The sequence below is a fragment of the Lissotriton helveticus genome, chromosome 12 (genome assembly GCF_964261635.1).
Source record: "Lissotriton helveticus chromosome 12, aLisHel1.1, whole genome shotgun sequence".
Taxonomy (NCBI): Eukaryota; Metazoa; Chordata; class Amphibia; order Caudata; family Salamandridae; genus Lissotriton; species Lissotriton helveticus.
In genome coordinates this window covers 626,960,924-626,981,501 of record NC_136073.1, presented here as the reverse complement: position 1 = coordinate 626,981,501, position 20,578 = coordinate 626,960,924, and the positions used below count along the sequence as shown (strand labels likewise).

Genomic DNA, 20,578 nt, shown 5'->3' with positions numbered 1-20,578 from the left:
CTATACACTAGGTGATGCCACTTCCACACATTATTGTTTGTGCACTGTATAGTTTTATTAGTAAAACTGTATGTCTGTGCAAAAGTAATGGTCATTTCAATTGAAAATGTGTTGTCTGTAATGGCAGTGCACTACAACACCATGCATACTCCACAGTATGCCACTCAACTCTATAATACTCTGCTCCACGCCCCTCCACTCTACGCCAATCTATGAAAAGCTATTCCACTCCATGTCATGGCAGTCTGACATGCCACACCACTCTTTGACACACTAGGACATGCCACTCAATGCATCTCCACGACACACCACTCCATTCTATGATTCGCCACTTCACTCTATGGCACACCACTCAATGCCATGACATTCCACTCTTTGCCACTCCTCTCTACCCTACGACATGCAACTCCATGCCACTCTACTGTATGCCACTCCACTCTGTGCCCTTCCAGTCTACAGCACTCTGACATTTTACTCCACTCTATGCCCCTTCACTCCACATCACTCTATGCCACTGCACTCTAACATGCCACGCCATTCTATGCCCATCAATGACATGCCACTCCACTCTACGACATATCACTCTATGACCCACCACTCCATTCTACTCGATGACACACCACTCCACTCTATCACAAGCCACTCTACAACATGCCACTCCACTCTATGACACACCACTCACCGCTTCTCCACTCTATGCCCTTCCAGTCTAAACCACTCTACTATATATTTTACTCCACTCTCCTCTATAACACTCTACTTCACTGTATGCCACTCTAAAACAGTCTTTGATACTCTACTCAACTTCCTCTGTACCACCCCACAACACTTTATTCCAGTCTATTCTATGACACACTGCTCCATTCCTCTCAATTCTACTCCATTCTACAACACTATGCCACTCAACACTCTATGCTGCTTCACTCTACGACAATCTACTCAGCTCTATGCCACTCCGCTCTGTCCTACGCCACTCCACTGAATGAAATTCTTTGATACTCTACAACACTCAACTCCACTATATGTCATTCATTTAGAGAATGATGTTAAAACTTCACCCAGCCTCAACAACAAAAACATCTCCCACTGCCACACCCGAATACCTCCACCGCTTGGAAAGCCCAAAGCCACTTTATAAGTGTTCAAAAGACATATGGAATGCATAGCGGAAGTTGAACATAATGGGAGACAAAATGGAAAGCTGTAAAAACTGTTTGACTAGAAATTTTATATAAGACTTTATTTAGACATTTTATATATACCTGTAGCATTTCATTTCTATGATTTGCCTATATACGTGACAGGATTCCGTTGCTAATAAAAGGCTATTTTATAGATGTACAGTTTATATAGTACATAATTCATGTGACATCCGCATACATGGTCAACAGTAGTGGGTAATGTATTGCTTGAATACCCCTTTCTCGCCAATGTTCACGCATTTGTCACTATATTCACTTGTCATTAACGTGCCACTTAAAATAAGTAAGTAGTCGGTTTTGTATGTTCTCCACAGAGGGGAAAACAATCACACCTCTAGTTTTTCCTGTTGACCTTCATATGACCAGAGTTTTAGACTTGAACTTCGCTTGATTTGCTCAGGCCCAGCGCCTCTGCCATAGCCTCACTGACACCACGTTTCAGAGTTCTTCTTACTGCAAAAGATAAATAATACATTTTAGAAGAGACACTTTACATTCTAATCACTGCAATACAAAATACTTTATCGAAGGACACCTTTCTCGCAGCCACAATTTACGTTTTTAAAGCAAAATTAAATGAATGTATACTAGGAATAACACTGGTGGATACAATGATTTTGATTCACATGTTTGGTATAAACGGTTGAAATGGCTCGTAAAGCGAAAAAAATGAGTTAGGAAGAAGTTTAGCCTTGATGGGAAGACTGATTAAAGAGCTTTGTTTTAAAATTATTCTGTAGATCACCATTCAGAAGCTGAATACAATCGGGCAATAGGGTGAAAGCTGAATTCAGTAGAGTTAGCTGAAAAGTGAAAATTCCATTTTGAGTACTTCTTTCTTTGCAGTGTTGGCTGACAAGTCGTTAGCTAACTGGAGTAATGAAGGGCTGGAGCAGCATGGCTCTAAGCCAAAGGGAGGGAAGAACCCAATACAATTTTATAATAGCAAGTGTATTGATTGTGGTTAAGAGATTGGAGAGGGCCCTGTTGCACTCAAACTTGTAACTATGACCACTGGAGAAAAAAACAAGATGCGCGCCTGCACATATATCTAAATATAATGGGGTTTGTCTTGGAAGCTAGCATCAATAGGAGGAATATTCCTGTAGAATACAGATGCTTACACTTTTGGTTGAGAGAAGTATTTAAAATCAGAACAGATTCTCCATGGTGCCAGTGGCACAGGCTCGGCAGCCAGTGGGGATGCAATGGAATACCATACCGTTCAAATGGATGTAGAAACCAGAGGCAAGTCAACCATGGTCGCTGTAGGGGCGAGAAAAGCAAGGTGTTGGATATCTCTTGAACAAAGATTTGATTGCCCCTAGACTAGTGGCAGGACCTGAAGCGTACATGGATTAAACCGAGTGAGCTATGCTGACCCGAGTACAGGATGCACATCAGTCTTAGGAAGAGACTGGAATCATACCAGATTTGCAAGGGCCAGAGAAAGGCAGTGAACAAATCAGAGTAGACTGTGAGATGGCATGGCTATGGTGTTCATTTCCTCTTCTTCTGATGGAGCAGATAGAGATTCCAAATTTGGACAAGGTGTTGTGGTCCAAGTCACTGCCAGAGCTGAGTTGTATTATCTGTAGGATGACTTATGTAGGAGGGATTTCACCGAGAACAAGCTGAGTGATCAACACTTGTGGGACTTGGGAAGGAAGCAATGGAATAAGTCAGCAAGGGAGTGATTGGATGACATTATGTTGGCTGAGAGGACAGACTGCTTTATTGTGAGCTCATGAATTCTGAGCCAGGCTCAAAACAAAAGGCTAGGGATACCATTATTATACAGGAATTTTCTGTTGTCACTGGCACATGAAGTGCAAATAACAGGACACTTGAGCATAACAAAGACACAGGATCGATGGAATGGGCTATGTTCTACTAACCAGGGGCAATTAGATACCCAGATTCTTCAGAACCTGCACTACCTGACACTTGAGTGGCAAGTCAGGAGATGAGTGCAAGGCACCGTTAATGAAACTATCAGCTGTAGGTGTTCATGTTGGAAATTAACACCCCTCAGCATTAGGCAGCATGTATAACTTGCTACCAGCTATCCAGAGGTGGTACCTCTGAAGAGCACGATTATGAAGATGGTAGCTAGTGAACTCATATGGATCTTTTCATGGTTTGTATTTCCTAAGACAGGAATTCATGAGTAAGCAACACATTTTTTCTTTTACATAGGAGAGATGTGGGAGCAAGCTGATGTGAGCTAATAATTCTCCATGTGTACCATCCACAAATGAAAGATTGGTGGAAAGGTTTACCATGACCATTAAAGGCATAATGGGAACCTTAGGAGACAGCAGGCTCTTCTCTTTCCAAGTCTCCTGTTAGACTGCACAGAGATGCCATAGAAAGGGGTAGGGTACAGCTTCTTTTAGGGCACCCAGGGCATAGCCCACCCAGCTCAGTCACAGAAGGAACTTCTGATTCACCTGAAAAGGATGTGGTAGACCACCAAGCAGCACTGACTGGGTCCAGAATGTTCAGGCGGCATTGGTGCTAAATCCCATTTGTTCAAGAGATTTGGAAGATGAGTGGTGTGCGCCATACATGGTACTGGAGAGGATTTTATAAGTCAGCTACTCAGTGAGCACAGGTGCCACATGGAAGTTGAAAATGGTTATCCATTCCTCTGGTGAGACTTCCCTCTGAATATCATGGCCAAAAGAGGCGGGCTTGAGGAAGACAGTCAACTTTTTACTGACCTGCTGCATGGTGAAATGAAGGATGGTTCTGTGGATGGGGTACTACCTCCTCCTGAGCTAAGACTGGGGCAGAAGAAAGAGTGTGGAGATGTCCTGAGACAATCTCCCATCTATTTCCGCTCACTACAGGGTTGCGACCAGTCTGTGTCTAAGACATACAAGTTACCAGCTGCGTGGTAAACACTACTTGAGCATCTTTCTACTGATCAGTGACTGCTGGGAGATCACATTAACACTTTATGCCAAGAAAAAGACTGCACTATTGTAGGATCCCAGTTTCCTGTTCATGTTTATGTATGCCATTTTCCACCACATGCTCAGCCAGTGGAATGTTACTGTGATGATGTATTATGGAATGTTGGGAGTCTATGAAGTAAACAGTTGAGAATGGGCTGAACAGCATGCTGGCTGCTCCTGGTGAGTCTAGTTCAGGACCTGTGCTGGACTTATCTATCTCATCTACATATCTACAATACATCATCTTGAACTACATCAACCTGTCTGGACTTCATTACTACAATTTTATGGCGACGATCCGGAGACTTACCCTTGCTGTACATGTTTAACTGAAGAAATTAATGCTGATCTGTCTGACAAGTCAAGATGGAGGATGGAAGCTACAAGAAACTACAGCTGCCACAAGAACCAAGTATTGAGCTACCCCAGGCGAGCCAGCCCCACCAGTGTCCATGCCAACGGAGGGCCCAACCACCATTGCCCAGCCTGGACCTGCTCCTTTGGACTTATGATAAGGACTTACACAAGGGGGTGGTTCAGCCACATACTAACTACGTACAGTTGCTGCACAGAGGCACAATTCCTGGTCCCTAACTGTCCTTTGTGGCATGGCGGAAGCTGAACCAATGTGAGTGTAGTAACCATGCTACGCTGGTATGATGTAAACCAAGTAGGTTTATTCAGAAGTAAGTTAACAGGTGGTAAAAGTCTTGTAGATGGTAGTTCACAGCCCCACCAGGAGCAGCCTGCTAGCTGCTCAGCCCCTCTCATCAACTGTCACACTACATTCAGTCACCCAGGCATTCTAGTGAAGGTCCACTCACCAACATTCCATACAGAGTAGACACACACAGGCTGAGCAGCTAAAGTGAAGAAACATAGGTAATCAAACATCATGTGAGAATACTACAGTGAGTTTGTACAAGGGATACGCAGGATCAACATGGCTCTGCACAAGTTTTTATTTTGCAACCTTTTTGTCTTGTGACTGTGTCTGGCAACAGACATCATGCAAACAGGGTTTTTGCATCTGTATTCTTCTGCAAGTTAAACGTGGCTTTTGACGTTCGATGTTGCTTTCACAAGCGTGCTTTCATTATACAAGGAGCCAGTTTTGGTGAGGTGTTTCTCGTCTACGGATTAATTTACCTCTTCTTGTATTACAATATGAAAGCTGTTAAACTGCTACGCTGCAGTTTGAATTTCTAATACAGCGCGTCCTTCTCACCTCGTTTTGGAGTCTCGCGGAACGGCTTTGGTGACTTCTATGACGTCTCTTCTTCTGTCCTGCCTCCAATCTGATGCTTTCCTGCAGAGACATGCCGTGAGCCATCCGGCACAACGTGGTCGACGTGCCGCCATGTTTAGGTTGGCTCCCACTGCTTTTTCAAGCTTAGCAGTCTTTTATATGCCAACCTCGTTCACATCTCTACAACAGATTCGGCAAGTGTGGCGCTAACATATGTCCTGCATTTTGACACCTCGTTAGTTTCAATGAGTATGTCTGCTAGCTGTTGATATCACAATTTTCTTGCTGCACACAGTTTGCCCAACGCATGGACGTCTGAGGACACTGCCCTTTGTTCCTGTGGTGAGTGGAATTTTTGTTTTTTGTGTTCTTTCCATCGGCTGCCATTTGGTCCCAGGTTTTTAATTTGACTGGTTGTCGCTTATCACAGAGTCCTTCTCACACTCTTCCTTGGTGTGAAGTTTGTCTACACTATCCAGGTGACAGACACACACCACGTACTTTACTGCATGTGCATATGGAGTTGGCAAGTCTGAGTTTGGAAACTCCATTTCTACTGCACTGTGTCTGGAGCTACAGTGTCTGGGATGGTTTTTAAGTGCATACTTTGTAGAAGTTGTTTTCTGATAGGCATGTTTATGTTTTGTTTTTCATTAAAAAATGGACACGGTAGCACATACTTACATAGTTGTAACTGTCTACAAATGAAGTGTTAATGTGGTTCGTAATTTCAGCTTGTTTTATAAGTGGTTGTGCTTTATCATATCTATCTAGGTTTGGACTTGTACATTTCATCAAGTTACTGTTTTCTTCATTCTTATCCTTCATAGGATTGTATGATGGGTTTTGTACGTACGTACATGGACTCTAGGTACACACTGTTAAGGGTTCATTATTTTACTTTACATGCGCATTCTACATTTGATTCTTTTCTACATAGATATAGCAATGGATTCTAGTCCCATTTGTTTACGTACGAACATGGACTCTGGGTACACTCAGTCAGCAGTTCATTATTTCTGTTTTACATGGACCCTAGGTACACACCGTCAAGAGTTAATTTCAGTTTAAATGCATGGCATTGTATGTTTTAGTTGTTCCTACATAGGGATAGCAATGGGTTCAAGTCCCATTTGCTCACTATACACTTTCCTTTTTTTTTTCAGGGCATCTTTGCATAGGTGTTAGTCCTTTTGCATTCTTTAACCATCTCTATCCTTAGAGACTGGTTATGGGTTCCTACCCATTTTCATTTGTTATCTATACCTTACTTCCTTTTCGTCTTAGTCTAGGTCAGTTATTTCTGCCCCATAGTTCTCACTTGGGTCGTATGGGTTTTAGTCCCATTACTACACTGCACTTTCTACATGAAGTTGTTTTACAAGGGCTATCATTTCACGGGGTTTATTCCAGTTTCTAATAGTTTTCACCCCTTTTCCTCTTGGTAGGGGTTGGTCTTGGGTTATAGTCCTCCCATTTTCACATAGATTAGTTATGTCTTTACTTTTATATAGTGTGTGTCTCATGGGTCCCAGTCCAATTTGACTCAACGTTATGTCTTCATTTTATCATTACATTGTCAATTTCGCAATGCAATGTTATGTTTATATTTTATTACAATGTTAATTTTATAACAGGGAAGTATGAGTGGTCTTATTGTATTTTTCTTTCATCTTCTTTGTTTTCTCGTTTTTTTCAGTTCTCCTCGTGATGTATTTTCTCCTTGTTATCTGTGGATTCTTGTTTCTTGTTGTTAGTTTTACTTTCTTCTCCATCTTTCCTTTATCGTAGTGCCTCTTTTTATCTCTTCCTTATTCTTCTGTTTAATCTTCCTTCACCACGTTGTGTGTGTCTGGATATAGTACAGTCTTTTGTTGTGTTGTGCTATGCTTTGCCTCCTCGCATGTCTGCCTGGCCAGTAGGTGTGTTTTGGGGGTAGTGATTGGTGCTTTCACGTCTATTCTTTTTCTCGTTGTCTTCTTTCGCTGTATCTTTCTCTTCTTTTCTGTTTTATATAGTAGGTAGGATGGGTTATATTTCTTTTTTCTTCTGTCGTTTTCTCCTACTCCCTATTATTGTTCTTTTCTTTCCTTGCAGTTCATTTCTTTGATTCACTTTGCTGTTTCTCTATTCCTCTGTCATTCCTCATTTATGGCTCTCTCTTTTCATCTCATTCATGGTTCTCCCTTTTTGGTTTCCATCTTATTTGTTTTCGTCATATAAGAAAGGGGGATATGTAGTATCCCAGTTTCCTGTTCATGTTTATATATGCCATTTTCCACCCCATGCTAAGCCAGTGGAATGTTACTGTGATGATATATTACGGAATGTTGGGAGTCTGTGAAGAAAAGCCACAGTTGAGAATGGGCTGAGCAGCATGCTGGCTGCTCCTGGTACGGCTAGTTCAGGACATGTACTGGAGTTATCTATCTCATCTACATATCTGCAATAAATCCTCTTGAACTACACCAACCTGTCTGGACTTCATTACTACAATTATTTACACAAAAGAGCTCTGTCATTTTAAGGTGATGCCCTATGGTATGCTCCTATGAATTTTCAGAGCCCGGTGAACCATGTTCTCTCAGGGCTGGAAGTGTGTGACGTACCTTAAAAATATTGTCATCTTAAGAAATTTGCTAAAGGATCACCTGGGGCATCTAAAACAGTTGTTGGTATGAGTTCAGGGAACAAACCTGACCATCAAGGCAACCAAGTTCTACGTGGGGCAGTCCTCTGTAATCTACTTCAGACATCAGGTGGAGAAATTGAAAGATCAGCCCAATGGATGCCAAGATCCAGTCCTTGATAAAGTGAGTGGTTCCCATCAACCAGATACCAGTAAAAGCCTTTCAAGTATTTGCTGGATATTATAACTTTGTTGGTATAAAAGCCCTGATGGGCAAGAAACAGCCCAAGAAAGCGATTTGGACAGCACAATGTCACAAGGCCTTGGAGGACCTGAAGCGAGCACAACCCAATGCACCTGTGCTGAAAATACCCCACTGTAGTCAGGTATTAATTGTAAAGACTAACGCCTCAGGTTCCTAGTGGTCTGTGCCAAGTACAATCCTATCCCGCATGTTACATTTAGGGTAGTGAAAGCGAGCTGTCAAAGGCTTCTCAGGGAGGTAGTGCAAAGGCATGAGCTTAGAACTAAAGATCAACCAACAACACAATAATTTCACAATAAAAGGCCTAAGAACTTGGCTGTAGCCCTGGAGTCCTTAAAGCGCTCCAGCGCACTATCTGCTTTGTCGCCAAAGAGGCGACGGCCATCAAATGGCCTGTGCATGAGTGTGTTCTGGACTTCCACTGAAAAATTGGCGGACCTCAGCCAGGCGTGGCGTCGAATCGCCACTGTCGTGGAATTAGCTCTGTCTAGCGAGTCCGTTGTGTCAAGACCGCACCTGATAAGAGTATCGTGCCGCGCCTCGCCCCTCAGCAAGTGCCTGAGCAAGCCGTGCCTAGACCCCCTCCGGACACCGGGGTAGCACGTCCGCCACCGTATCCCACAGAGAGTGGGTGTAACGGCCCAAAAGGCATGCAGTGTTGATAGACTGCAATCCTAGGCTGACCGAGGAGAACAGTTTCTTGCCAAACTGATCAAGCCTTTTGGATTCTCGATCCGGCGGAGCAGTTGGGAATGCGGTATGGGATGTAGAGGCCTGGATAACCAGGCTCTCAGGGGTGGGGTGGGTGGACAGAAAGCAGGGGTCGCCCGGAGCTGGGCGGTGGGCCACGTTCCGATCCGAAGGGAGGCCTGTGGAGGGCATGGACCAAGTGCCCAAAAGAACGTTAGTGAGGGCCTCATTGAACGGCAGCAGAGGCTTCAGAGAGCTTACTGGCGGTTGAAGCACCTCAGGAGGTTAGTCCTCACGGCCGCTACAGGGAGCTCAAGAGCCAAGGCCTTGGCTGCCCTGCGCAACACCACACCATATGTAGCCCCCTCCTCCGTAGCCACAGAGGGAGGAGAGAGAAAACCAGTGTCAGGCGAAGTGTCAAGACCACTGGCATCCCCCAGCTCGTCTGCCCAGTCCTGGCTTAACTGGCACTGCTGTGCCAGAGGGTCCTCAGAGCCCTTCCAGTCCTCCCCGTCATCCGTGTCCTGATAAACAGGCATAAAGAACGGAGCCGGTTCATAAGTGAAGGGTTTACCCATTGACGTCAGAGACTGCGCCGTTCCGGCGTCGGACCCAGCCCGGGGCTGAAGCCGGGGAAGATGTCTTCCGAGGATGGCGCCAGGGGCGGCACTGAGGGAGTCGGCGCCAGCGCAGGAGTTGTGAGGTCAACTGGCGTCGCCCGGGATCCAGGCCTGGATCCCACGGGGGCCTGCGGCATCGGGACCGAAGTCGACGACGGCGCCGGGACCGAATCCGCCGGCTCGCTAGGACCCCCAGTCGGGCCTGCTGGGCCCTAAGGTGTGCCGGCAGGCCTCGACGGCGGAAAGTGAGTCCTCATGGCCACGAGGAAGTGACAAATCTCGCCCGGCTTCGCATTAAGTCCAGGGACCGGAGGGTATGGGACCGGATGCGATGGCTGCCGCTCCGGTGGAGCCGCGCAGGTGGTGCCACCCGAACCCTCAGCGGAGTCGCGCGACCGGTGAGGGGAGTCAGAAAAGCGATGTCGCTACTTCGACTTCCTCCTCGACCGCCTTGACTTACCTGAATGCGAGGACTTGGAGCCCGATGAACGGTGATGGCTCCGCGATCGGTCCCTCGACTTCCTCCTCGACCAGGACCTCGAGCGGCGCAGAGCCGACTGCCGGATCTGGAGAAGCTTGCGGCTAGCCTTCGACATCAAGGCCCAGCAGTCGGGGCACGACCTGTAGTCATGGTCAGCCCCCAAACAGTAGAGACACCGGCAGTGGGGGTCGGTTACTGACATCATGCGGTGAAAGGCGTCACACAGTTTGAAACCGGGCATCCCTACTGGCACCAGGAGTCGAAGTCGACTCGAAAAAGATAGACAAAAGGTCCAAAAAGTTAGTCAAAAAATGACTAAGGGTACTAGCTCTTCCCGAATCTGCGCTTGCTGGCGCAGAAAAAAGAAGAACTGTCATCAGCGCGCGAGGGCGGCGTCTAAGTACTCCAGCCACATCATCCAAGCGATCAGGACGCCGATGACGGACGCGGAGCCGCAGACGACGCCTATCGACGCGCAGGGGTACTGCTGACGAAAAAACTTTCCGGATCCAGTACGACACCTGGGGGTAATTCTAACGTAAGGAATCTAACACTAACGTGTTTCTTTCAGATGAATCTGATAGCCCACGAAGAACTGGGGGCCCCTTTTCTGTGAGATACTCTTGCTTTGCGCCCTCTAGTGTTTTGGCTTAAGTGTTGGCCAAACAAAGAACTAAAATTTACTCAGCAGATCCTAATAGACTGTATGTCCTTGGAACATATGTCCAGAATTCCATGGCTGAAGTATGTAAAAGGTCGCCTCTGAGTTGGGTCGCCAGAACTCTTTCTAAAACCCTCAACCATAACAAAAAAGGATGTTGAATTGGTCAAAAAAGCATTCATTTGCACAAGAAAACTTGAAAGAGAAACAGGAACTATGTAAACCAAGCGTCCGTAAATTATTTACCCTAAAATCCCACCCACTGACAGAGCCATTACTTTTGGGAACACTGACCACATATTTCGACTTGATTTCTTTCATCTTTTACTTGCCGTCCCGAAAGGGAGCAGCAGAGGACAGGTGTTAGCACCCTGTGGCTGCGACAACCTGTCTCCACAGGATCTGCTACACTTTATGTTCCTCTGCAAATTCTACGAAGTACCTCGGAGAAATTTTTTACTCCCCCTTCTAAAGAGGCTTAATTTTAACCAGGCTCGCCCAGCACTTTTATATTTGCAGCTGCTGAAACCAGACTGTATAATTTTTACTGTAGGCTACCTGAAATCGCTGGTGAGAACCAGGGCCTGCTTGGAATATTAGTCATTCTAGGGGGAGGAGGTACTCATAGTTTAAGGTATGTCTCTAGTGTGTTTTCTTTCTGATACATTGAAACTTGCTTACAGCACCTGCCATATTTTACTTGTGATTCTTCTTGTTTCAAGGTTGTGAATTCTAAATCATTTTAATGTATATTTTTACGGGATGTGTATATTTATTGTGACTTTTATGGTTTTCACATTGTAAAACCGAATAATGTTTTATGAAATGAAATGAGTATCGCTGGTATATACTATACCAAAGTAAGCTATAGTGTGCACAGAGTCCAGTGGATCCCCAAAAGTAGGCAGAGGCTAAAGTAGATAATACCTTACTCTCTATTTGTGGTAGTGTGGGCGAGCAGTAAGGCTTTATCAGAGGGTAGTGTTAAGCAATTAGTGCACACACTCAGGCAAGAAACGATGTCACACACTCAAAGATTTAACTCAGACCCTTTTGTTTGTATAAAAATATTTAGTTGTATTTTATTTCTGGAACCAAGCCAGGCCTGATGCAGGTAAGTGAGACAGAACTTTGCAAGAATAATGCAGTTGAATACAATTGAAATGCAGTGGAATGCAATTGGTTTGTGTACAGGTAAGTCAACAGTGAAAATTACTTTTCATATACTATTGTCATTGCTTTACAGTTACTATTGTGTATTTATCTTTTATTGTTTACTTAAAATCATAACAATTAAAATTAAAAAAGAAGAAAACACATTACTTCTTAAGTACAAAAAATAGAAGAAAAGAAAAAAGGTAGAAATGTTAAAAAGATAGTCATTAATACAAAAAAAGTTTTAAAGGAAGCGGAAATGTTGCTAGAATATATTGGAGCGTAATGTCCTTGTTAAATGCACATAATTCGTTGGGGCTCAGGTTTGTTCATGGGTGTGCAGGTTATCACAGGATTGATTACAATTCTGCCGTTGTGAGATTTTAGCCGCTTGTGACAAATTTGGTGAACCGGATGTTGAGCATCGTGTTTTCTGGGTTCATAGCTGCTATGATGGCTTGTCGGAACCATGTTTGATCCATTCGCCCCACAGCAAGATCCTTCTGCCATTAAGATTACTTTTCTTACTCAGTGTGATATACCTATATACCACACTGAGAAATTTCCTGGATGAAGGTAAATAATACAATTGATCAAAACACACTTATATGCTTCTTCATAGAACTTCCAACTCCACACTTAAAAAAACTTTTTTTTACAGAAAAGCAGTCATTGCAATCCTATGGGAGGAAATGACGTTATTGGTTTCAAGGTAAGTACTTTGTTTTGGGAGTTGGCATCCTGGGTTAGAACAAGGGTTCCCCCAGGGTCAAGGATACACTCTCAAACCTCCATCAGTGGCACTAGAGCAGCCAGGTGCAAAGGGCTGAGGCCCAATATTATCCAATGGGGGATAGGGGGGCTCCAGTTGGTGGCTGCTCACGAGCAGGCCACAAGGTTGTGGGAGCAAAGCTCCTGGACTTAAGCTCAGGGGAAAGGGGGGGTTCAAGTTAGCACACAAGGTGCACCCACAGCAGCACTGAGGCGGCCGGGTGCAGGGTGCTGTTTTGGCGTCTGGTGCCCTGTTGTTTCCAATTGGGATTCTCCGGTTGCAACATTAACTGCAGACTCGGGGACAAAGTTCTTCTGGAGGAGATCACTATTTGGAGAGGTAAGCCAGGATGTCGTGGGATGCTGGGACACCGTTGGTTGGGCCACCCAAGGCTGTGGGTCATCGGGTGCAGGGTGTCTTTTGGCGTTGGGATTTTCTTACCAGCTGCGGTCGGGAGATCCTCCAGAAAGGGGCAGCAGGCATCGGCTGAAGGAAGATCACCAGATCTCAGGTCGGGGAGACCTCCTTGTGGTGTATAGCCACTCGAAAACGGGCCGTGGGCGTCGGATGCAGAGTGGTGCAGACTCATGGATCTGGCCGGAGCCAGAGTCTGTTGGTGAGCAAATCCAGTGCTCATGGGAGACAAAGGTGAAGGCAGGGAGGTCCTCTGGGTTCTGGGGGGGGGGGGGGGGGGGGGTGCTGGCTGTAGGACACACCGGGAATTCGCTTGAGCAGGTTGAGGTCGGGACAGGCAGGTAGGGCTGGGGCCAAGTCAGTTGGTGTCTTCCTCTTTTTCCGTCAGCACGGCTCTTCGGTCATTCTTCTTCTTGTATCCTCTTGTCTGAGGAGGCAAGGTTCAGGGTTGCCCCTAAATACTAAATTTAGGGGCATTGCAGGTAGGTAAAGGTAGAGACCAATGGGTCCCTTCATTGAGGTGGGTACACCCCCTATTATGCCACCCTCCAGTGGGAGGGGGTATAAGCCTCACTCTGGTTGGTTGTGTCCCCTCATCTGCAAAATGGTGGGGACTGAGAGTTGTGCTTTGCCTCCCCTCCCCCACCTGGGGGATAGGGTTGGCAAAGGTGAGTACTTCTCTCCTCCTATCATGGTTTTCCCACTGATTCTTCTGCCAAAGTGTGGGTCAGAACTGGTGGGGGCCAGTTAAGATAAGATAAGATAAATTTTATTATGTATAGTTAATTAAAACCAGTACAATCGTTACATTTAAACAAGTTTTTAAAATGTGATAAAAAGAAGTCTGTATATTTGTCGTTTCAAAGTATGTGCGGTAAGTGACCTAAATAATCTATCTTTCAATGTTTTCCTAGGCCCAAAGTTCGACCGTTAGGTGCCGGAACCAGTGCTTGCCGCAGGTTGGAAATTGGATAATCTTTGCTCTATCGCGGGGAGATACTTAACATATCTGCAATTCAGTTTTATGTTCGCAGGGTTCAAGCATGCAAGAACAGCCTGCCTGCGCTTGCTGGTCCCTAACTGCTTGAACTGGTCCCTTAGTAGCTGTCGGCGGGCTTGTCGGAGTTCTTCGCATAGACAGGTCAAGTGAAGTATGTCACCCGTTGCTAGATTGCAGAGCGGACAGACTTCATGGCCATTGCTCCTTAGCCATGGTGGTTGATGCTCTCTGGTAGGCAAGATCCCCAGCCTATATTTCAAAAACTTCAGTTTAGTGGTTTTTGAGTAGCCCTGGCTGAAGTAAAGTTGTGGTCTCAGGGATTTATACATGTTCAGTGTCATCCACGCATGTTTCTTTTAGAAAAGGCGGCCTTATCCTCTATTAGGGAAAGAGGGCCAGTTGCTGCAAATGGCTGGGGTAGCTCACAAAGGCGGCAAGCCTTTGAAGCTTCTCCTTCATGGACCCTGCCCATCCCGGAGGAGGAAGCTTGACACCTCGACCCAGGATGTGCTTTGTTTCAGGACCCTGAGCGCGGCAGACTCTCAACCTAGGGGTCTAGAAACATGTCCGGTGGTGGCAGCTGGCGAGCAGCTACTCAGCCAGGACACTAGAATTAGGTTGTTTTTCAGGGGCATCTCTAAGATGCCCTGGGAGTGCATTTTTCATTAAATCCCACACTGGCATTAGTGTGGATTTAATGTGATGAGAAGTTTGATACCGAACTTCCCAGGTTTCAGTATAGCCATTATGGTGCTGTGGAGTTTGTAATGACAAACTCCCGTTCCATTTACTCTTTATGGCATTACTGCACTTACAATGTCTAAGAATTGACTTAGACACTGTAGGGGTACAGCGCTCTTGCACCTGTACCATCACCAGTGGCGTAGTACAACCAGCTAGAGGGATGGCTGACCTAAGCCAAAGGCAGTGAGTTGTAGACATGGCACATAGGGATGTGAGCCATGTCGACTCTTCACTTCACTCTGCATCAAAACACTCAGCCTGCAATTGCAGTGTGTGTGTAAAGGTACAGGGCCTCGAAGGGAGGCACAATAAGTGCAGCAGCCCTTAGAGGCCTAACCTGGTCACAGTGCCCTTGGTAGCTTTTACCAGGGACTTACATGTGGCTAGAGAGTAGTCAATTGGGGGTGCAACAGATTTATGAAAAGAACATATGACCTGCTACCTGGTTGGCAGGAACCCATGGCACACTTAGTCAAAGAGCATCAACATCAGGCAAAAGTGGGGGGCAAGCATGCAAAAAAGGGGCACTTTCCTACAGCCCACACTCAAAGAAAACCTCGAGATAGCTTTATAACATGTTAAATGTTCCATCAATCTCTTACAGTCTTGGTCACAGACACTCAAAGTTTTTTCTGAAACAATCAACTCCAAGGTTACGTTTTTATCTTAATATGAACACTAACTATAGGTTCTATGCAGCCAAAGCAGAATTTAAAATCAGTCAAAAATATCTAAGATTTACACTAAACCATAGAGTCAGACATTGCATAAATTTGCTTTGACTAGAAATCCTCCCATTAAAAGCCTTTGCTAGACACTGGGTGGGGGGGGAGGACACCACTGAAAATCAGGCTCTTGTGACCTTTGTAATGGAGGCGTTCAAGACTTAGCACATGTTATATTTGTATGCCCAAGTGAACTACTGACTGAGGCTCGGTGCCATTTTATACAACCTATATGTTTCAGATACATTGCCTTGAGAATTAACAATTTGATTGATCTAATTTGCATACCACCAAATGAATTTGTTTGCTATAATCTGTTAATATTCTTTTAACACCTTTTTTTACCATTGTTTTAAAGGTGCCTATTTTATGAATAATGATATTTTTTGTACATATTTATACTGTTGATCTCAGGAGAGGTCTAAAACAATAAACTTGAAGCTTGTAAACAGGTCTTTAAATGTTGTTCTTATCTTGTCACATTTGCTGCACATTTAAAGAAAGAAGTCAAATGTCAGGCTGTAGTCCAAGGAAGCTTGGTATTTATTTTTCTTTCTCTGACCTCAGTGTGCGATGATTAGTGTGACAATCTTGCTGGGGTTGTGAAAGGAAGACTTCTTTCTAGCACAAAACAACATTTAAATGTCTGTAAATGAATGGTGTGTATAGTTCTGAAAATAGCAGATTTAGGAAAGCACAAATTAAGCAATTGTTTTGTAATTCTGAAGTGTGGTGGAAAAAAATATTTTAACACGATAAAAAAAAAAAATCTATACACTAGGTGATGCCACTTCCACACATTATTGTTTGTGCACTGTATAGTTTTATTAGTAAAACTGTATGTCTGTGCAAAAGTAATGGTCATTTCAATTGAAAATGTGTTGTCTGTAATGGCAGTGCACTACAACACCATGCATACTCCACAGTATGCCACTCAACTCTATAATACTCTGCTCCACGCCCCTCCACTCTACGCCAATCTATGAAAAGCTATTCCACTCCATGTCATGGCAGTCTGACATGCCACACCACTCTTTGACACACTAGGACATGCCACTCAATGCATCTCCACGACACACCACTCCATTCTATGATTCGCCACTTCACTCTATGGCACACCACTCAATGCCATGACATTCCACTCTTTGCCACTCCTCTCTACCCTACGACATGCAACTCCATGCCACTCTACTGTATGCCACTCCACTCTGTGCCCTTCCAGTCTACAGCACTCTGACATTTTACTCCACTCTATGCCCCTTCACTCCACATCACTCTATGCCACTGCACTCTAACATGCCATGCCATTCTATGCCCCTCAATGACATGCCACTCCACTCTACGACATATCACTCTATGACCCACCACTCCATTCTACTCGATGACACACCACTCCACTCTATCACAAGCCACTCTACAACATGCCACTCCACTCTATGACACACCACTCACCGCTTCTCCACTCTATGCCCTTCCAGTCTAAACCACTCTACTCTATATTTTACTCCACTCTCCTCTATAACACTCTACTTCACTGTATGCCACTCTAAAACAGTCTTTGATACTCTACTCAACTTCCTCTGTACCACCCCACAACACTTTATTCCAGTCTATTCTATGACACACTGCTCCATTCCTCTCAATTCTACTCCATTCTACAACACTATGCCACTCAACACTCTATGCTGCTTCACTCTACGACAATCTACTCAGCTCTATGCCACTCCGCTCTGTCCTACGCCACTCCACTGAATGAAATTCTTTGATACTCTACAACACTCAACTCCACTATATGTCATTCATTTAGAGAATGATGTTAAAACTTCACCCAGCCTCAACAACAAAAACATCTCCCACTGCCACACCCGAATACCTCCACCGCTTGGAAAGCCCAAAGCCACTTTATAAGTGTTCAAAAGACATATGGAATGCATAGCGGAAGTTGAACATAATGGGAGACAAAATGGAAAGCTGTAAAAACTGTTTGACTAGAAATTTTATATAAGACTTTATTTAGACATTTTATATATACCTGTAGCATTTCATTTCTATGATTTGCCTATATACGTGACAGGATTCCGTTGCTAATAAAAGGCTATTTTATAGATGTACAGTTTATATAGTACATAATTCATGTGACATCCGCATACATGGTCAACAGTAGTGGGTAATGTATTGCTTGAATACCCCTTTCTCGCCAATGTTCACGCATTTGACATTATATTCACTTGTCATTAACGTGCCACTTAAAATAAGTAAGTAGTCGGTTTTGTATGTTCTCCACAGAGGGGAAAACAATCACACCTCTAGTTTTTCCTGTTGACCTTCATATGACCAGAGTTTTAGACTTGAACTTCGCTTGATTTGCTCAGGCCCAGCGCCTCTGCCATAGCCTCACTGACACCACGTTTCAGAGTTCTTCTTACTGCAAAAGATAAATAATACATTTTAGAAGAGACACTTTACATTCTAATCACTGCAATACAAAATACTTTATCGAAGGACACCTTTCTCGCAGCCACAATTTACGTTTTTAAAGCAAAATTAAATGAATGTATACTAGGAATAACACTGGTGGGTACAATGATTTTGATTCACATGTTTGGTATAAACGGTTGAAATGGCTCGTAAAGCGAAAAAAAGGATTTAGGAAGAAGTTTAGCCTTGATGGGAAGACTGATTAAAGAGCTTTTTTTAAAAATTATTCTGTAGATCACCATTCAGAAGCTGAATACAATCGGGCAATAGGGTGAAAGCTGTATTCAGTAGAGTTAGCTGAAAAGTGAAAATTCCATTTTGAGTACTTCTTTCTTTGCAGTGTTGGCTGACAAGTCGTTAGCTAACTGGAGTAATGAAGGGCTGGAGCAGCATGGCTCCAAGCCAAAGGGAGGGAAGGACCCAATACAATTTTATAATAGCAAGTGTATTGATTGTGGTTAAGAGATTGGAGAGGGCCCTGTTGCACTCAAACTTGTAACTATGACCACTGGAGAAAAAAACAAGATGCGCGCCTGCACATATATCTAAATATAATGGGGTTTGTCTTGGAAGCTAGCATCAATAGGAGGAATATTCCTGTAGAATACAGATGCTTACACTTTTGGTTGAGAGAAGTATTTAAAATCAGAACAGATTCTCCATGGTGCCAGTGGCACAGGCTCGGCAGCCAGTGGGGATGCAATGGAATACCATACCGTTCAAATGGATGTAGAAACCAGAGGCAAGTCAACCATGGTCGCTGTAGGGGCGAGAAAAGCAAGGTGTTGGATATCTCTTGAACAAAGATGTGATTGCCCCTAGACTAGTGGCAGGACCTGAAGCGTACATGGATTAAACCGAGTGAGCTATGCTGACCCGAGTACAGGATGCACATCAGTCTTAGGAAGAGACTGGAATCATACCAGATTTGCAAGGGCCAGAGAAAGGCAGTGAACAAATCAGAGTAGACTGTGAGATGGCATGGCTATGGTGTTCATTTCCTCTTCTTCTGATGGAGCAGATAGAGATTCCAAATTTGGACAAGGTGTTGGGGTCCAAGTCACTGCCAGAGCTGAGTTGTATTATCTGTAGGATGACTTATGTAGGAGGGATTTCACCGAGAACAAGCTGAGTGATCAACACTTGTGGGACTTGGGTTGGAAGCAATGGAATAAGTCAGCAAGGGAGTGATTGGATGACATTATGTTGGCTGAGAGGACAGACTGCTTTATTGTGAGCTCATGAATTCTGAGCCAGGCTCAAAACAAAAGGCTAGGGATCCCATTATTATACAGGAATTTTCTGTTGTCACTGGCACATGAAGTGCAAATAACAGGACACTTGAGCATAACAAAGACACAGGATGGATGGAATGGGCTATGTTCTACTAACCAGGGGCAGATACCCAGATTCTTCAGAACCTGCACTACCTGACACTTGAGTGGCAAGTCAGGAGATGAGTGCAAGGCACCGTTAATGAAACTATCAGCTGTAGGTGTTCCATCTGACATGTTGGAAATTAACACCCCTCAGCATTAGGCAGCATGTATATCTTGCTACCAGCTATCCAGAGGTGGTACCTCTGAAGAGCACGATTATGAAGATGGTAGCTAGTGAACTCATATGGATCTTTTCATGGTTTGTATTTCCTAAGACGGGAATTTATGAGTAAGCAACACATTTTCTCTTTTACATGAGAGAGATGTGGGAGCAAGCTGATGTGAGCTAATAATTCTCCATGTGTAAAATCCACAAATGAAAGATTGGTGGAAAGGTTTACCAGGACCATTAAAGGCATAATGGGAACCTTAGGAGACAGCAGGCTCTTCTCTTTCCAAGTCTCCTGTTTGACTGCACAGAGATGCAATAGAAAGGGGTAGGGTACAGCTTCTTTTAGGGCACCCAGGGCATAGCCCACCCAGCTCAGTCACAGAAGGAACTTCTGATTCACCTGAAAAGGATGTGGTAGACCACCAAGCAGCACTGACTGGGTCCAGAATGGTCAGGCGGCATTGGTGCTAAATCCCATTTGTTCAAGGGATTTGGAAGCTGAGTGGTGTGCGCCATACATGGTGCTGGAGAGGATTTTATTAGTCAGCTACTCAGTGAGCACAGGTGCCACACGGAATTTGAAAATGGTTATCCATTCCTCTGGTGAGACTTCCCTCCGAATATCATGGCCAAAAGAGAAGGGCTTGAGGAAGACAGTCAACTTTTTACTGACCTGCTGCATGGTGAAATGAAGGATGGTTCTGTGGACGGGGTACTACCTCCTCCTGAGCTAAGACAGGGGCAGAAGAAAGAGCGTGGAGATGTCCTGAGACAATTTCCCATCTATTTCCGCTCACTACAGGGTTGCAACCAGTCTGTGTCTAAGACATACAAGTTACCAGCTGTGTGGTAAACACTACTTGAGTATCTTTCTACTGATCAGTGACTGCTGGGAGATCACATTAACACTTTATGCTAAGAAAAAGACTGCACTATTGTAGTATGCCAGTTTCCTGTTCATGTTTATGTATGCCATTTT

The 20,578-nt window shown here is 44.5% G+C and overlaps 1 protein-coding gene across 1 annotated transcript in view; it reads right to left on the bottom strand.

Annotated features, from left to right (window-relative positions):
• Nucleotides 1-1,213: 1,213 nt before the first annotated feature.
• The window catches only part of FHOD1 (formin homology 2 domain containing 1), a 1,641,100-nt gene continuing 1,621,735 nt past the window's right edge, over nt 1,214-20,578 (bottom strand). Inside the window, exons 23-24 of the mRNA XM_078670473.1 lie at nt 17,875-17,995; nt 1,214-1,655 (exon numbers count right to left, since the gene is read on the bottom strand). Of these exons, the coding sequence (XP_078526599.1) occupies nt 17,913-17,995 (83 nt within the window). The 3' untranslated portion in view covers nt 1,214-1,655; nt 17,875-17,912. The remainder of the gene's footprint in view (nt 1,656-17,874; nt 17,996-20,578) is intronic.